Here is a 15,850-nt window from a genome sequence, read left to right on the forward strand (position 1 = left end):
AATATAGGAGACAAGAAAAACCCTTTTCCAACATTATTTAACCCAACTGCAGTATTAATGAAATTAGTTTGTTGACTTGTCTTTAGCAGACCTACTGCTGAATGTCGCAGGTTCATTAGTGAATAGCTTTATGAGTCTCATCAGCTTTGTCTTTACCAAAGCTCCCAGTCATCACCTGGATGACCTACAGAGACATACTTTAGACCAGGTAGTAACACAGAGTGCGACAGTCAAACGCTTAACTACCTGTCTCACATTGAACTCCCTGCAAGATAAAAAAAAGAAAAAGAGCACCAACACATCAGCGATACAGAGTTCCCTCATATCAAAGAAAGCACATCTGAATACAAATGTGACTCATGGAGCCAGTTGATGTCTCTGGTTAGACTTGAGCGATACAGCAGGTGATAACAGTGTTTTATTGCTTTTTCCCTTTACATCTCCGGCACTTTCCTTCTCATTGGGACACAGATCTGAAACAGAGGAAGGAAATCAAACTAATGAGTCTCAGAACAAACACGGCTTAAAGTCAAGTTTATGAACGTCAATATAGAGATAAATATTCTTAGATTGGGGGGAGGTATGGTGAATTTAAGAGACATGATTAGAAACCAGAGGACACTTAACTAGATATTGCAAAAATGACGCAACCCGATTTGCTGAGAATCGGGTCGTCACACCGAATGTGAAAATTGATAAAATATTTTATATTAACTACAGTTTTTATGTATTATCTGCAAACTTTACGGTGATAAACTGGGCCTTGGGGGACACGAATAGGTTGGCGAAGCTTTTGACCTTAACCATCATTGTTAGTGCCCAAGATCAAAGTTGACCTTGACTGAAAAAAAACCAACAAACCCCAAAACATATTGAGTAATACAGCATATGAAAGGCATAGAGCAGGGGTCTCAAACTGCAGTCCTAGAGGGCCGGTGTCCTGAGGTGGCAATTCAGCCATTTGATTCATGTTACAGCTGCTCATGACATGGTGAAATAAAAGTACTTTTAGAAGTACATTTTTCCAAACACTTACATTTACTTAAATTTACTTGAGTAGGGTCAGGAGTTTTCTCCTCAGCCTGCAGTCAAGTTCTATACTCTTCCTAATGACCTACTAATTTATTCAGGTGTGTTGCAACAGGGACACATGGAAAGGTTTCAGGACACCAGCCCTCGAGGACTGGAGTTTGAGCCCTTGGCATAGAGAGAGCTGTACAACACACTCTTTTTTTTTTTTTTTTCAATACGATGGCCTACGACTTTACAGTGACATCATAACAGGCTGATATCAGCATGATGTAATAAAAACAACATAAGCCATAACAACTTTGATGTTATTACTGTTATAACTAGAGTAACAACATCGAGTTTTAGCATAGCCTCTAGCATAGCCCTTGCTCTTCTGGGGGACTTGCTGTTGTTACTATTATTATTAAAATATGTAGCTATACATGTAAAGCTATCCATCTATCTACCTGTCTATCAAATTTTAAGTACAAAATCCATCCCCAAATGATTGTTTGATAGAAGTTATACAACAGGTTTGGTAAATTTAAGTACAGCTTTAACAAACACAATTGTGATCATATTCATATAATTTCATCAGCAGATACTTTCAAATGCACTCCAAAGTCTGTTCAAAATGAAAAGAGATGACACTTTAAGGTTAGAGAAGCTTTATATCAGCATAGTCAAAACCCATGAAACTTCTCTGTGTATTTACAAAAACATAATACAAGAATAAAAAAGAGAAAATGAACACGTCACAAATGGAGTCCCACATACTGTCACAAAAACAGAAAGAAAAAAAATGATCCAATTTACAAATTGATCTTTATGTACTCCCACTTATGGCTTCAATCTAACACAAAACAAAATAAAACATCTCAGGTCAGCTGTGATGGTGCGCCATCAGTCCATCGTTCCCTTTGCAATAATAATTCTCTCTAGCATTATCTTTAAATAATAATAATAATAATATCAAATACACATACAAGACAGAGGAGCTACATTTGTGAGCTGTACACTTTGCAGTAAGGGAAGGGAAAGGAGAATGTTTGCAGGAATATTCACCCTTTGTACATGATAATAATTCATCTTGGGCAGTGAAAAAGGTTTCAAAGATTATTTAAAAACGAGCTTGTTTTATTTTTCTGTACCAACCAATTGTTCATCATACTAAAAATCACAGTTTTTCCGGATGACAGTTAAGTATGAGTGACCAAAGCTTGCAGTTTATCATCCATACTGCTTACCTCTTATTACTTCTCTTTCTCATTTGAACATTTTTATGTCTAGGATATGGGAGCATGTTTTGTCACCAAGTAAAACAAACAAACAAACTAATGATTTCCTTCATTTCTGTCAAAAACATTTGTTTCGGCCCCACAAAAGCACATAATGGGAAAAACCCACAGGATGAATTGTAGTAAGAGTTCAGGTGAAATAAAAACTTTCAGTCTGTACAGTACTACTGAGTACTACGGATTACTACGGAGTACTAACTTTTGTGCAAACATTCCTCAGCCTTATGCTGACTTCAGTTTAATTACAATTAGCATAGTGACTGATCTTATGTGACTTAAAGTCAGACTATGGAAGTTTTTAAAGACGAATTAGCTCGTTTTCCCTCAGACTAATTGAAAGATGAATCCGTAACTACTAGAATGCATGAATGCTTAGTTCAATACATTCAGGACTTTTGCTTTATCTGTCTTGCTTGGTCTGGTATGACCATTAGCTTTTAGTTGCTAAATGTTAGCTAATGCAATGACCTATCTACAATGCCACTTTGCAGACTTTTGTGTTTAGACATTTCCCATTTCCACCTGTTGCATGTTGGCTGCTGTTAAAGCAGGTTCATAGTCTCACTTTAAGCCTTGAGCGAGTTTTTTTCTTAATGAACATTCGCCTTCAAATTAAATATGAAAACAAATATTGTCAAGTGGGATGAGAAAACCATTGATAGTATAAAACTTTAAATGCAATGTATGCGGTCTTTAGACATTTACATACTCTAAAAAGACTTCTCAAATATCGGCCCAAGGATTGCGATGTCTCTCCACTTCTCTTCTGGTACTGCAAACAGACTAATTAGAAAAAAGAAGACTTGATGACAGCCATTTAGATCAATCAAACAGTGACTTTATATATTTAAACTCACTGGAATTTTAACTTTAGGCTACTGGTATTTTGTTTTTGGGTGCCGAGCTTTGTGATCTGATGCAAAGGCAGGAAAATCTGTCTGTGACCGGACTGTTTGCACTCTCATACACACCGTATGCAAATTTACAGTTCTCCTCTGGGTCAATTTTGTTCCTTTGTACAGTCTCATTGGAGCAGAGGAAGAGCAGATGAAGGTAGCAGAGTCACCACTTAGAACTGGAGAAAAACAGGAGCGTAGAAACATGGACAGAAACCATGGAAGGGTGGGACTTCGGTCAGGGGGGGTAGTAGTAGTAAGATGGCACCTGGGGCTACTGTCCGATTGGGCAGGTGGTGGAGGAAGAGTCACTGGCCTAGATGGCATCATATCATGTCTCACTGCTTTTTGGTGAGCCACACCAGGTTATTGAGCGACAGACCAAACCTGCTTCCAGAGCCCTCACACACTCATCGTCATGTTTGGAGAATACTGCAGAAAAAAGTTAAGCAGAAACATAAAAACGCAACTGTTTATGTGTTTAAGAGAGTAAAGCACATCTCTAGCCATCAGTCTTAATTATGCAACAGTCACACGAAGCATATTAGTGGTTGGAGACCAAAATTGCTAGGACCATATGCGCCAAATGGGACTTTGTTGCCTTTGAAATGATTGCTTTGAAGACAGGGATCAGGTCTGTGAGCACTCGCAGTCAGCTGCGAAGCCTCTTTGTTTCACCAGCAAGAATTAGCATCACATTTAAAATCACGGCTGCATCATGGGAACTAAGCTAACTAGCCAGAGATAATGCTGGTGAAAATACACTATGTCCAGTTTAAACAAAGAAAAAGAAGATGGCAATGGCCATAAAGTCGAGGCTTCAGAACAGTAGTCAGCAAACCAGTGGTGGTGTTATCTTTTATATACAGTCTATATATCTTGCAGAGACTAGTAAGACTGATATTATCCGCATGGTAAAAAGTACAGCAAGTAGTATCTTAGCTTAGCATAAAAAATGGGCACGTTTAAGGCAAAGTATTACAGGGAACTCTCAGCAGCAAACACCTCCAGTAATCCCATATATTAAGAAACTAATTTTCACTCACACTTTCGCTCTGAAAAGGGTTGAGGAAGTTTCCTCCCATCTCTCCATCCTCCCGAGGCGTCCCAGGCTGATTACTCATACTTAGGTTACCAGGAGAGTTCTGTTCAAAGACAAATAAAACATATATCACAGTATCTGCTACAAAAATCAGAAGTGTAGTTCAGAGTAGGTGAAAAACTTCTCATACCTTGGGGAGACTGTCCATATCGCCCGACCCTGAAGGAGGGAACACAAGTATGAAAATAATGCACATCACCACGATCAAATGAATACTAATTTTTCATGACAAATCAGGGACAAACATAACCAGAGGTTTTTTAGTTTGTTTGTTTTACCCCTGCCGGACACAGAAGCTTCTTGTTTTTGTACCTAAAGAGCCATTCATGTGATGTGGCTCCATCCCGGCCATTCCCCCTAATGGACCATCACTGCCTCCACCCATAGGAAACTTCGGAGAACACACATAGGGCAAGTTAACAGCAGTATTCCTGTTTGACTTGTAACACTAACACAGACCCAATTGCCACTCACATTTGGCCGGCTTCCACCTGGAGGGACTGTGTTTATCATAGTGTACATGTTATCTCCAGAGTTAGTTGAATCTGACACAACACAAAAAGGAAAACGGAAACAGTAAGAAAATTAAAGGTCAGTAGCATGTTTATATATCTACATACACATATACAACTGATACACACAGAGCTTACCTGCTGGACTTGGCATTATTGGTGTTCCAGGTGGCCCTCCTCCCCCCGGAGGTCCCTGAAAAGAGAGTTTTGTTTTCATGACATTCATGCATGATCCTGTGAATTAAAGCCTATTTAGCTAGTTTAAGAGTTTCAAACATACATACCGCATAGCTTCCTGGTGACGCAGAAGAGTATGGGGTCTACAAAGACAAAGAAGTAAACCACTCAAGTCATGAAATGAAAATGAAACTTCTTCAGTATTTTTGTTGCAGGACTTACAGAATTGGAGTTGGGAGGATTTGGCCAGGGTCTACCACCACCAGGTCCCCTAGAAAACACCCATACACTTGAGTTTTTTGCATTTGGCAGGGTCTTTGTTTCCAATTTATTTGGGAAGAGCTGGCAATAACAAGCTCCCCAGATGCCAGAAAAAAAGTAAATGGAAGAAGAAGAAGAAGAAAAAACTAAAGAAGACTAAATAGAGGGAAAGGTTAAGGTTGTGGTTTCATGTTCAGAGCCAAAAGTTAAAAACATGTGGTAAAGCTGTAGGCAAAAGACAGTTAAAGGAAACGGCTGACTATAACAACTCTACTGAGTGATTAAAGATAGCTGACATTTGGAGAAAAATGTGCTGAGTAAGCTTACATTTTTAAAATAGATACACAGACAAGTGTATTTTACTCTTTTATAAGCTCATGTGCTCAGATAGGCCTTATGCTACTCTGTCTATATGTGCGTGTGTTATGGTGTTATTCATATACCACTCACATGCTCATACCAGGCATCCCAGGACCAACCAGAGCATTCAGTGGTGGCCTCATCCCACCTCCATAGTTCTGGGAAAAAACAGAAACCAGAATTCCATTTGGACACGACTACATGAGAGTAACTATCAGAAACAAAACTTACAGCAAGTAGTCCTCAAAGAAAAATCATCTTGACCCAAACCTGGGGTCCTAGTGGGACCATGCCCCTGGGTGGAGTCATCCTCTGCATTGGTCCTCCCATATTTGGATGTCCTGAAGTGTAGGATTTACCAGAATGAGAAAAGGTTCTCTTCAAACATGCATTTTTGTGTTTAACACCTTTTTGTGGCCACTTTGGTAACTCAAACCACAGACGAGGATGCATTTTTAAGGCGACGAGACTTAGATGGCACAAATGCTAAAATTTACAGCTGCTTCAGTGACACCGTTTTCTTGGTCTGATGTTGGTTCGACAGCGGCTGAACACCATCTTCACCCATGCATAATTTAAGTGTTGTCTGGAGCAGTGAGTAGTTTGCGTAAATGGGAGTATGCTTGATTCATAAGAATACCGAACATGCTGGTTTTAATATTAATGATAATAGTATATCAGGGAGAGGCTAACCATGAGTTCATCTTGGTAACAAGCAGCTTTCAACTGGGTTTCACGGTTATCTGAACACTATTAAAAACTCATAAACGTGCCATTCTTCCAGTGCAATGAATAAGGGCGACTGTTTCTTTATATACCGTCTTTGATCAGATATAACAACGCTTTCAATTTTCAGTGTGTTATGTGATTTCTAGAGGGACTCTCCAGAGAATGTATTGTCATAAAACCTTTGTTTCACAATCCCCTCGGGAACCCATTCTGACTTTGGTGATTCCCTTCTCCCAATTATAGTGTCATAATGGGGTTTATTTATTTTGTAATGAAATATCTTGACAGCTACTACGGTAAAATTTGGCTCAGGAATCCATGATCTATAGGTGGAGAGTCCTCTTTTAGTCGTGTTAATACATAAGGGTGCATGTTTTAAGGGCAAAACCTCAATCAGGCTATGATCGCACAGTAAATATTATTTCAAAAGACAAAATCCTGCCTGCCTGCATTATTGTTAAATAAAGTAATTATTGACTATATGTGTGTGTTTCAGTGTGGGCATGCACCTTGCTGTCTTGTGGGATCCATTCCACTTGGTAACATAGGCTGGCTCCCTGGAACTCCTCCAAGACCCTACAGAAAGAAGAGGATCCATCTCCAATGTTATAATCACTGTGATGTTGCTCATTTATACAATTCAGTTACGTCTGCTGCCTGCAGGGGTCAGTCTGGCTCTTACCTGATTCGGTAATCTGAGGGGCGGTCTTGGTCCTCCGGGGTATCGAGGTGACATAAATGGCTAAAAATTAGGCAAATAAAATATTACATGCAGACAAATAAATGGACTGACCACATGTGTAACAAAGATTTAGAGGGTGGCACAGTGGGAACTTCATACGCTCTTCAAAGCAGGGAACCAACCAGAGCTGCTTTTATGTTTTCACTTGAATTCAGGGCTCATTTTCCTTTAACCATACAGCAAACGGAGGAAGCTGACCGCATTTTCACTGGAGTGAATTTATGAGGGGGAGAAAAAAAATGACAGGAAAAAGAAGGATGATAATGATGTCAGTGCGTGTGTTAACTCTGTGGAATTTGGCAGCCTGTATGAGGAGCTCTTTTGCAGCTGTGAGTGGGCTTTCACTTGTCCTCACCACAGACAGTAGCAATGCTGTTGCTATGTCTGCTGAACTGATGCCACCCCGGACAGAAGAGCCACTCTGCAGTGGTGGAGGAGCAATGCAGAAATCTGCCACTAGAGAGCAATGGTCCTCTTAATTTAATCAGAGCCTTCACTTAAATTGCTGTCTTAGTTGTGCTTAAATCAACTGGATGAAGCTACAGCATTTTAGGTTTCTTTAGTGATGGCGTTACTATTTTTTTTACTATTAATTAAAAAATGTAAACAACTAATCATTATCAGCAAATGACGTAACAGAATTTGAATGAATAAAACGAAGCATCATTTGTGACTGACTTTGGAAATAATGTGCAATTTATCACAAAAAAAAAAGATAGTGCAGATATTCCGTTATATTTCATACACAAAAAACCAGACAGAAGAGCTGGCAATCAGGTAATTATTATATTTCTTTAACTAAGGTCCTGACAAGACCTTGCCTTCAAAGAGCGACTGATCTTCAGAAGCAGACGGAAAAAGCCGTTCGGACTCACATGTGAGTTTATGAAAGCGGAACTAAGAAATGCCCGGGAAGACTATTGATCTTTGCGTCTAATCCGAGCGCCTGAATTTGACTGATAATGACGTTTAATCGATGTACAACTGGCAGAGGCCTTCACAGATGATCTGGGGCAATGCTGCATGTGTGCGTTTTTGTGTGCCAGAAATTTATCTCTCCTGTCAGATTAGTTGTGTTTGAGATTGTACACATATTCAAAGGTAACGTACGTGAATATACATACAGTTGTTGTTATCTGAGAGTGAGTTCTTGCTCTTAGGGGATTCATTGGATTTCTAGTTAGGATGTTTGCAATGCGCTCTTTCAATTTAAAATGCCTGGAGATGGCTTGTTGCTGTGATTTGGAGCAGTTTCAATACAATGCAATTGAAATGAAGTGAGACTGAATCTGCCAAATATGGGGAAGCTTAAATTTGAGCTGATATTACATCCTCTGGAGTGACAGAAACATGGCCGTTCAGCTCTGCGTTGCATGCATACCTGAAAGAATCCCGGTGGGACTGGCCCTACTGGCATGCCCTCTACTGGGGGAAGGTTACCGAGGACTGGGCTCGGTGCTGCTGCGGCACTCTGAAAGAGACAAATGGCGAAAAAGGGAGACTTCAACTCAGATCTCAGACTTGTCAGAAACAACAAACTCAACACCTCTTTCACCTGTTTCATCAGCTACTCTCCATTTTTCTGCAGAATAAGCAAACAGATATAATAGTTTGGATAATTTCTGTCTTCCTCAAAGCAGGAATTTACTTATCCATGTTGCAAAGATAACACATCCAACACCAAATACCAGATAAGCCTGCTACCACTTATATAAAAGTCATAGTCTGCACTGCGAGGGTCTTTCCCCATCTCTCTCCCTCAGTGGGATATTTCCTGTTTCTGCAGATGCCCTGCCATGCCGGCCCAGGTTTATTTTTATTCAATGCGTTTTTGTTGTGCTTGTCCCAGACGGGTGGCGCTGGATCATTTCAGCACTGCCTCTGTCTGCTTCCTGTCGCATTGTACAACCAAGTTACCACCCAGCACCGGCCTCTTCTTCCTAATCCTCTTTAGGAATACAGAGCAGACAACGCACAGTGTGGGAGAGTGTACGTACATCCATATATTGTACACAATAACGTGTGAACAGTGGGCTCATGAAGCCGGAGTGGCTGCATCTGTGTCAGTATCTGCCCACTCTCTGTTCTATTTTTCTGATCTTCCTTTTCACTTTCTCTCCCCCTCTGAAGGCACTGGAGGGGTGTAAAGAGATCCAGCGAAATTCACCCAACAGTCTCTGAAGTTTCCGCCAGCTGACTTTTTAGGTCAGACAGGAACAAGGTTTAATCAGAGCTGAGATAAAAGCAGACTGACGACACCCCTGTATCCTCCTCTGCTCCACCCCGCCACCCTCTCTGTTCCTTCGCTCTCATATCTCTCGATCGTTAATGTTGAGCAATGTCGAACAGGATGCCGTGCAGTTTTTAGATTCTATATTCTGCTGTAAACATAGGCTGTATTTGTCTCAGCAGATGAACGTACAGATGGACACAGATGGATATTTGCAGCTCCATGGTTCAGTAGCGGGAGGCTGGATTTGGTGTGTGTGTCTGTTTCTGTGTGTACAAAATCATGCACTGCATCAAGTGTGTTTTGTTTTTTGGGATTTTTTCTCCCCTTTTATTCCCTCTCCCTCCTCGCACCCTGGATTACCCAGAATGCCTTTCCACCCTGGCAGCCTGGAGGTCTGCTGAGTTTGCCTTCGTGCACCGAGAGAGGGAGGGAAAGAGGAGAAAAGAGGACAAAGCAGAGATTATGAGTGTGTGTGTGCATGTGGCAGTGAGTGTGTGAGCGCGCTTAATGTTTGTGGCGGAAAAAGAAGAACGGGAGGAGGGAGGAGGAGGGGATCTACCTGACCTGCTGACAAAGCAGCATTTTCCCCAAACACCCAAACACGGCAACGAGGAGAAATAAAAGCAAAAACAACAAGCCTCAAAAAGCAGGACCAGCTCTCATACATGGAAAACTACAGCAACGCTAAAAGCTCTGGTACTGCTGCCGACGGTTAAGTGCCTTTTGATTACGACAAATCAGGTTGAGTCAAATGACATTAAAATCTGAATGAATCACAGGTTTAACAAAGCCTCTTTAAAAGAAGTGATTTTTTCCCCCCATGTTTGTCTCCATACGTTGATCTCTAGAAGAGTCGCGTGGGTTAAACAGTGTAAAACTGGGATTTGGAAACAGGTGTATTTGCTTTGCCAGTTGTGGCAAGCAGCTTCATGGCCCATTCTCTCATTTTCACAATGACAAATGAAGCAAATGAGAACAAAAACAAAAACGCTGAGTTGATTCTAAATATTGAAAATGCAGTTTTTAGATTTTTAGGTGAAGGAGTTGAAAACCGCCCAAAATAAACCAACCAGAGAGACAGCAAAAACTTTGAGTGGCCGAACCAACAGTGTGGTAACTTCTTAAACAGAATGAATGCGCTGCTCAGCTCAGCAACACCAAAAGACCTGCAAGACCACAGAGGACAACTGCAGTGGATGATTGCAGAATTCTTTCCTCTGTTATAAAAACCCTTCACAACATTTAACCATTTTAACCTCTGCTACAGTAACACATTCAAGGACGTGGGCATATACCCAAGCTCCCTAAAAAGCCATTCGCTGATCCAGAATGCTGCAGCCAGAGTACTGACAATAACTAGGCACGGAGAGCATATTTCTCTTCACTGGCTCGCTGTTAAATTCAGAACTGAATTAAAAATCCTTCTCCTCACATACTAAATCTTGAATAATCAGGCCCCGATCTTAGCTATAAGACTGCTGGTTTACTTTTAGTTCCTAGATTTGAGAAAGTAGAACTGTTGGTTACACTCAAAAACAAGGAGGTCAGACTGGACTTTGCCAGGAAACATCTAAAAGAGCCGAGAAGAAACAGCTAACGGTAGAGCTGATGTTATGGCATTAGGATATATGGCTGCCAGTGGGACTGCTATAACAGTAGCAGCAGGATAACCTGTGAAGTGTGCAGGCCTGTACTCGCTGCTCAGATTCAGCCAAATGCTGCAAAACCGATCAGACAGTGCTTCACAATGGACAGATAATGACCCACACAAACCAAATCCAAAAGCAAACCAAGAGTTTCTCGAGCAAAGAAACGGGACAGTCTTCAGTGGACACGCCACTCACCTGATCATTATTTCCAGTTACTAAATACAAAACTGAAGGCTGAATCACGTGTGTCCTTCCCTCCTCTGAAAACAGAATCTATAAAATCTGTTCAGTTAAACTGACGGCAAAGCTTAAAGATCTGCAGAATCATAACACCTGGTGTCGCTGTATAATAGTAATGTGGTGCCATTACCTCGTGTTAGCCACAGCGATGCTGTGATCCACACAGCAAACTCCTCGTTGTCAGTTCTGTTTAAATACCGATTCACAAGCGAGCTCAACATATTCCAGCACTTAACCTTAGCAACCACAAAAGATCCACAGATTGTTACACAGTTAATGAATCCATCATTAACACCTCTCACACATCAGTGTTTACACTTTTCTGACAAGGCCAAGTGAGAGGAACACTGAGATAATGAGGTACTGCCTGTACACATTAACACCGTACAGTAGTGTACACTATTGTGTGAATGTAGCTGCCAGCAGTGGTGCAGTGTAACGCTTCTGCATACACTTCTCACTGAACTTAAATGCAACCGAACACTGACGCTAATTTCCACTGCACTTCATTTGATGGACTTCATTGCCCATTCAATTTGCGAACAAGCTGTAAGGCCAATTATAACGCTCAAAAATTCTCAGCCCTTAAATGAAAATTAACCTGTCTGAAACTGGATTTGGGGGAACGACAACAATTTTTCTTGGCGGGTAAATCATTGCTTTTGCTGCCAATGTCCATGCAGCATTTTATAGTTTCATTGTTTGCTACATTTCCAGTTAAAAACATGAAGGGAAAACACTGCTTGACCGCGCACCACCGTTTGTTCAGCTGTGACACCTGTACAGCTGAAACATGCCCCATGAACAATGGCGTGAAACAGAAACACTGTGTAATGACAAAACTGCTTGATTATTATTTTTCTGTATAATATATATATTTTTTAATAAACAACAAAAACTAGTATTAGACAACACCTGTACCTGCCTATAAGACAGCAAAACATAAGCCAAATGTGTTGGACTCTACCTTTTTCTTCAGTATAAATACTGAACTTAAATACAGTAAATGTACAAAAATAAAAAAAATGAGAGTAAATTTTTAAATTTTAAGGGGTCTTTTTACAGTGCTGGGTCACAACAATCTGACCTGAGCTATTCTGTTACTCCAAAAGTCTTTGCCTTTTTTGCTGTATTGATCATGTGTTAGAGAGCATTGTTTTAATGAATGCACAATGGCGGGGAAAAGGTATTGCATGCATGTATGTAACATCGACCTGAACCATGATACCACAATGACTAAAACGCTCAGCGTTTGAGTCTTCCTTTAATTTGTCACACCCATCTGTAGATATACAGATAACCAGAATGTCAGTGAGCTCATTCGGCTCACTATCCATCACAGTTTACAGGTTATTGTCTGTGAAACGACAAATGTTACCTTGACCTTGAGCGCAGTTTGCGTGAAGACTCACTACACTAGGAGGAGTAGGCTAGCAGATGGATGCCTCGCCACGCCATAAGATAGTCGATCCTTCGGCCGGATGAGCTGATTAAAGTGTATAACAAATGAACTTATCTTCAAGAAGAGTAAGGTTCAGTCCACTTTAAGCAATTTCCCTCACTTCTTTTCTTAAAACTATCTTCGTTCTTACACTCGTATCTTTTCCGATACTCCATCATTTTCTAGAGCGATCCAGAAAGACCTGATTGAAGCGTAACAAGACAATCAACTCTTCCGTCTGCCCATTCGGGAACCCCATTACATTACAGCTTTTCATTTAATGAAGCGCTGTGTTTGTTGTGTTCTCCCCACATTGCGGTTATTTGCACGCTAAACGAAGTGTTTGTGATGAAACCCGAGGCAGTGGAACAGCCCCCGAATGTCCTCAGATGAACACCTGCATCTCCTGGCAAACTCATTTGTTTCATAAATTATTCAAAACACCACCCTCCAGGAGGGGAATTACAGTATACCAGACATACACAACAAGGCATACAATAACACAAACTACAATTGCCATTTATGAAGTTTAAAAAAAAGGTCCAAAAAAGAGGCTAAAATAAGGTCAGCTTCTATTTCAAACTGTGAAGACTGGTAAATAAAACAGCGTCTTTCCTGTGTGAAAGAAAAAAAGGCAGTAAATGTATCATATGTCACAACAAACAAGGGGGAAAAAAAAAAATCACCCGAATTCGAGGTTTACTCACTGAAGTATTAGATGTATTAGATCTACCGCGTCCACTCTGTTATCAAAAAGCTTCCCATATTATGGAAATATGTATAATTTCTCCATCAGAAATGGCGCTTTCTCTCCCGAAGCATCTCCTGCTTTATGCCTGAAAACGACCCAAACATGTAATTTGCTAAACTTTTCTATAAAAAGCACAAAAATGCATCGAAAGAACTCCGTAGTCATTCATATGTAGGGCAATTACGCCGCAGCTCAACACTTTACAACTTAATCAGACTTCCTCCATACTACATTCACAGTACACTAATCCCATCACACTAAAGGGCTCACAAATACTTAACAAGATAACTTGCAAACTCTTTCATCCCTCCATGTTTACAGATTAATGCGTGTGTGTGTTTGTGTGTGATGCATGTATACTTAGCTTGGGGGTGTGTGTGAGTGTGTGTGCATGTGAAGGTGAGGAGTCATTTTCATTCAATACTGCAGAGACTGAGAGACACTCAGAGATGCGTGAGTGGAATCTCAAAAGGCTGTCTGTGTCTACCTTCCCTCTCTGTTTCTATCGCTGTGTAAACCTGAAGCGGTCCCTCCACCTCTCTGTCTCACGCAGCCTCACACATCAGCTCTGTCTGATTTTTATTTATTTATTTATGTATTAATTTACCACCCCATTACAAGAAGTTTAATAAATATGTATCCCACATAAAATGTCCTGCTGTAGTAAAACTGACCTGACAATCTGTTTACATCATGCAGCATAGGTGAGTTCATCTGTGTTTACCATCACTTAAATATCAAATAATTGAAAATGATATTACTTTACAGTAACTGCAATACTCCAGTAGTCTGGTATTCAGGCCCAACAGCAGGAAGTCACTCCTTTTTTCAAGCCTTTATTATTTGGTTTGTTCACCTTTATATTTGATGATAGAATCTTCCGTCAGATATTCAAATTTCTACAGAGCCTCAATTTTACAACCTGCTCCTGGACAGACGGGTTATGTTGCCTGTCTTCCTCTTTAACCCTATAAAGGCTGCATATCTGCTACATCCAGTATTTTTCTGCAGTTTATCGCTTACAACTGTATTTTTTGCGGGGGGGGGGGGGGGGGGGGGGGGGTACACCGATTAGGGTGACCGACCTTCTTTTGCACTTGTTGACTTGTAAAAGCCTATATGACATTTTTTATTTCACTTCAGAGAAGGCATCGTTTAAATGTGTTAAAGTTTTCTTTAAACAAACAGTATTATTAAAGTTCTTCATGACAGTGTCCTCTTTTTTTTGGAAGTCAAAATATGGTCACCATAACGCTGATTAAATGGAGGTCTCAAAAACTCATGTATCAAATATGACACACCAGGTGTTACAGGGTCAAGATACCCCAGATTTGCTCTGTTGGACTAAGGTGAGGTAACGTTTTTAACATACTCCTCTGGCTCTGATTAGTTCCGCTGTGGCTCGTTCTATACCTCCTGATTAATGCTGCAAATGCACTTCCACTGATTTGTAGCTGGTCTTAGAATTTCCTGGATCACTTTCCAAGTTTGAAAAGCCTCACAGTCAGCCTTTCTTTTATTTTCAGACACCTTAAAACAGACAGACTCCAAAATTCACAAAGTTTCCTGTTCACAGGTCATATTAAAACCACATTCATGCAGTTATGCCTAATCCGAAATCACAGGTGTGTTTAAATTTGTTGATTCCTTCTTTTAGCCTGTTTTCAACATTGCATTTTGATTGTATCACATTTGTCTGCTTAAGAGAGTAAATACTCAACTTCTGACCTTAGAAACAATAAAATTATTATTAATCTGACATTTAAGTCACACACAGGTGCACCCTCTTCAGACTAACACAGCAATATAGAATATGTATGCAGTTTTAAATAACAGTATTTATATCTGTATAATATTATATACCTGGGTAAAGTGCCTCAGATGCGATAAGGTGAAAGCACTGTTGGCTTTGGTTGTTTAATGGAACAACAGGATTTATTATGAAATACTCAGAGCAGACCACTACTAAGTTATCCTATAAATTCTCACTACCACTAACTAATACTACTTCCCACCTAGCGAGAGTCCACCTCCCTACAGACACAGAATTAACCATTTCATAACACAAAGAAGAGCAGATAACTTGAACTAACAAGTGAAATTATTTGCTTCAGTTAACCTGTGAACGATGGCCAGTGACAGAGGTTGACATATTTTCATTTATGAATTACAGTAGCAGCTGGGGAAAAATGGCAGAAGGAAAAATCTCTGAGACTGCGAGAAAATGTTCAAGTAAAAGCTCGAGGGGCAGGTTCACGAATTCTTCACTGAGCACAGTGGCTGTCTTGGAGAGCCTTTAGGTGAAAGGCTGCAGCGGGCTGTGCATAACAGTTAACACTGAGTCTCAAGGCCACATCAGGATCTACGAATGACACGCTACACAGGAAGGAAATGTGTTCCCCCTCCCTCCCCCTCGTTTCTACTCACTCCATCCTATCAAATGCCATT

At 40.5% G+C, this 15,850-nt stretch overlaps 1 protein-coding gene across 1 annotated transcript in view; it reads right to left on the minus strand.

Moving 5' to 3' along the window:
• Nucleotides 1-1,662: 1,662 nt before the first annotated feature.
• The window catches only part of LOC309718837 (single-stranded DNA-binding protein 2), a 56,446-nt gene continuing 42,258 nt past the window's right edge, over nucleotides 1,663-15,850 (minus strand). Inside the window, exons 5-17 of the mRNA XM_082554430.1 lie at nucleotides 8,470-8,559; nucleotides 7,029-7,088; nucleotides 6,856-6,922; nucleotides 5,888-5,958; nucleotides 5,708-5,775; nucleotides 5,219-5,267; nucleotides 5,104-5,139; nucleotides 4,958-5,012; nucleotides 4,782-4,852; nucleotides 4,620-4,698; nucleotides 4,438-4,466; nucleotides 4,252-4,350; nucleotides 1,663-3,637 (exon numbers count right to left, since the gene is read on the minus strand). Of these exons, the coding sequence (XP_082410556.1) occupies nucleotides 3,608-3,637; nucleotides 4,252-4,350; nucleotides 4,438-4,466; nucleotides 4,620-4,698; nucleotides 4,782-4,852; nucleotides 4,958-5,012; nucleotides 5,104-5,139; nucleotides 5,219-5,267; nucleotides 5,708-5,775; nucleotides 5,888-5,958; nucleotides 6,856-6,922; nucleotides 7,029-7,088; nucleotides 8,470-8,559 (804 nt within the window). The 3' untranslated portion in view covers nucleotides 1,663-3,607. The remainder of the gene's footprint in view (nucleotides 3,638-4,251; nucleotides 4,351-4,437; nucleotides 4,467-4,619; nucleotides 4,699-4,781; nucleotides 4,853-4,957; nucleotides 5,013-5,103; nucleotides 5,140-5,218; nucleotides 5,268-5,707; nucleotides 5,776-5,887; nucleotides 5,959-6,855; nucleotides 6,923-7,028; nucleotides 7,089-8,469; nucleotides 8,560-15,850) is intronic.

Source organism: Aulonocara stuartgranti (genome assembly GCF_965226115.1).
Source record: "Aulonocara stuartgranti genome assembly, chromosome: 12".
Lineage (NCBI taxonomy): Eukaryota > Metazoa > Chordata > Actinopteri > Cichliformes > Cichlidae > Aulonocara > Aulonocara stuartgranti.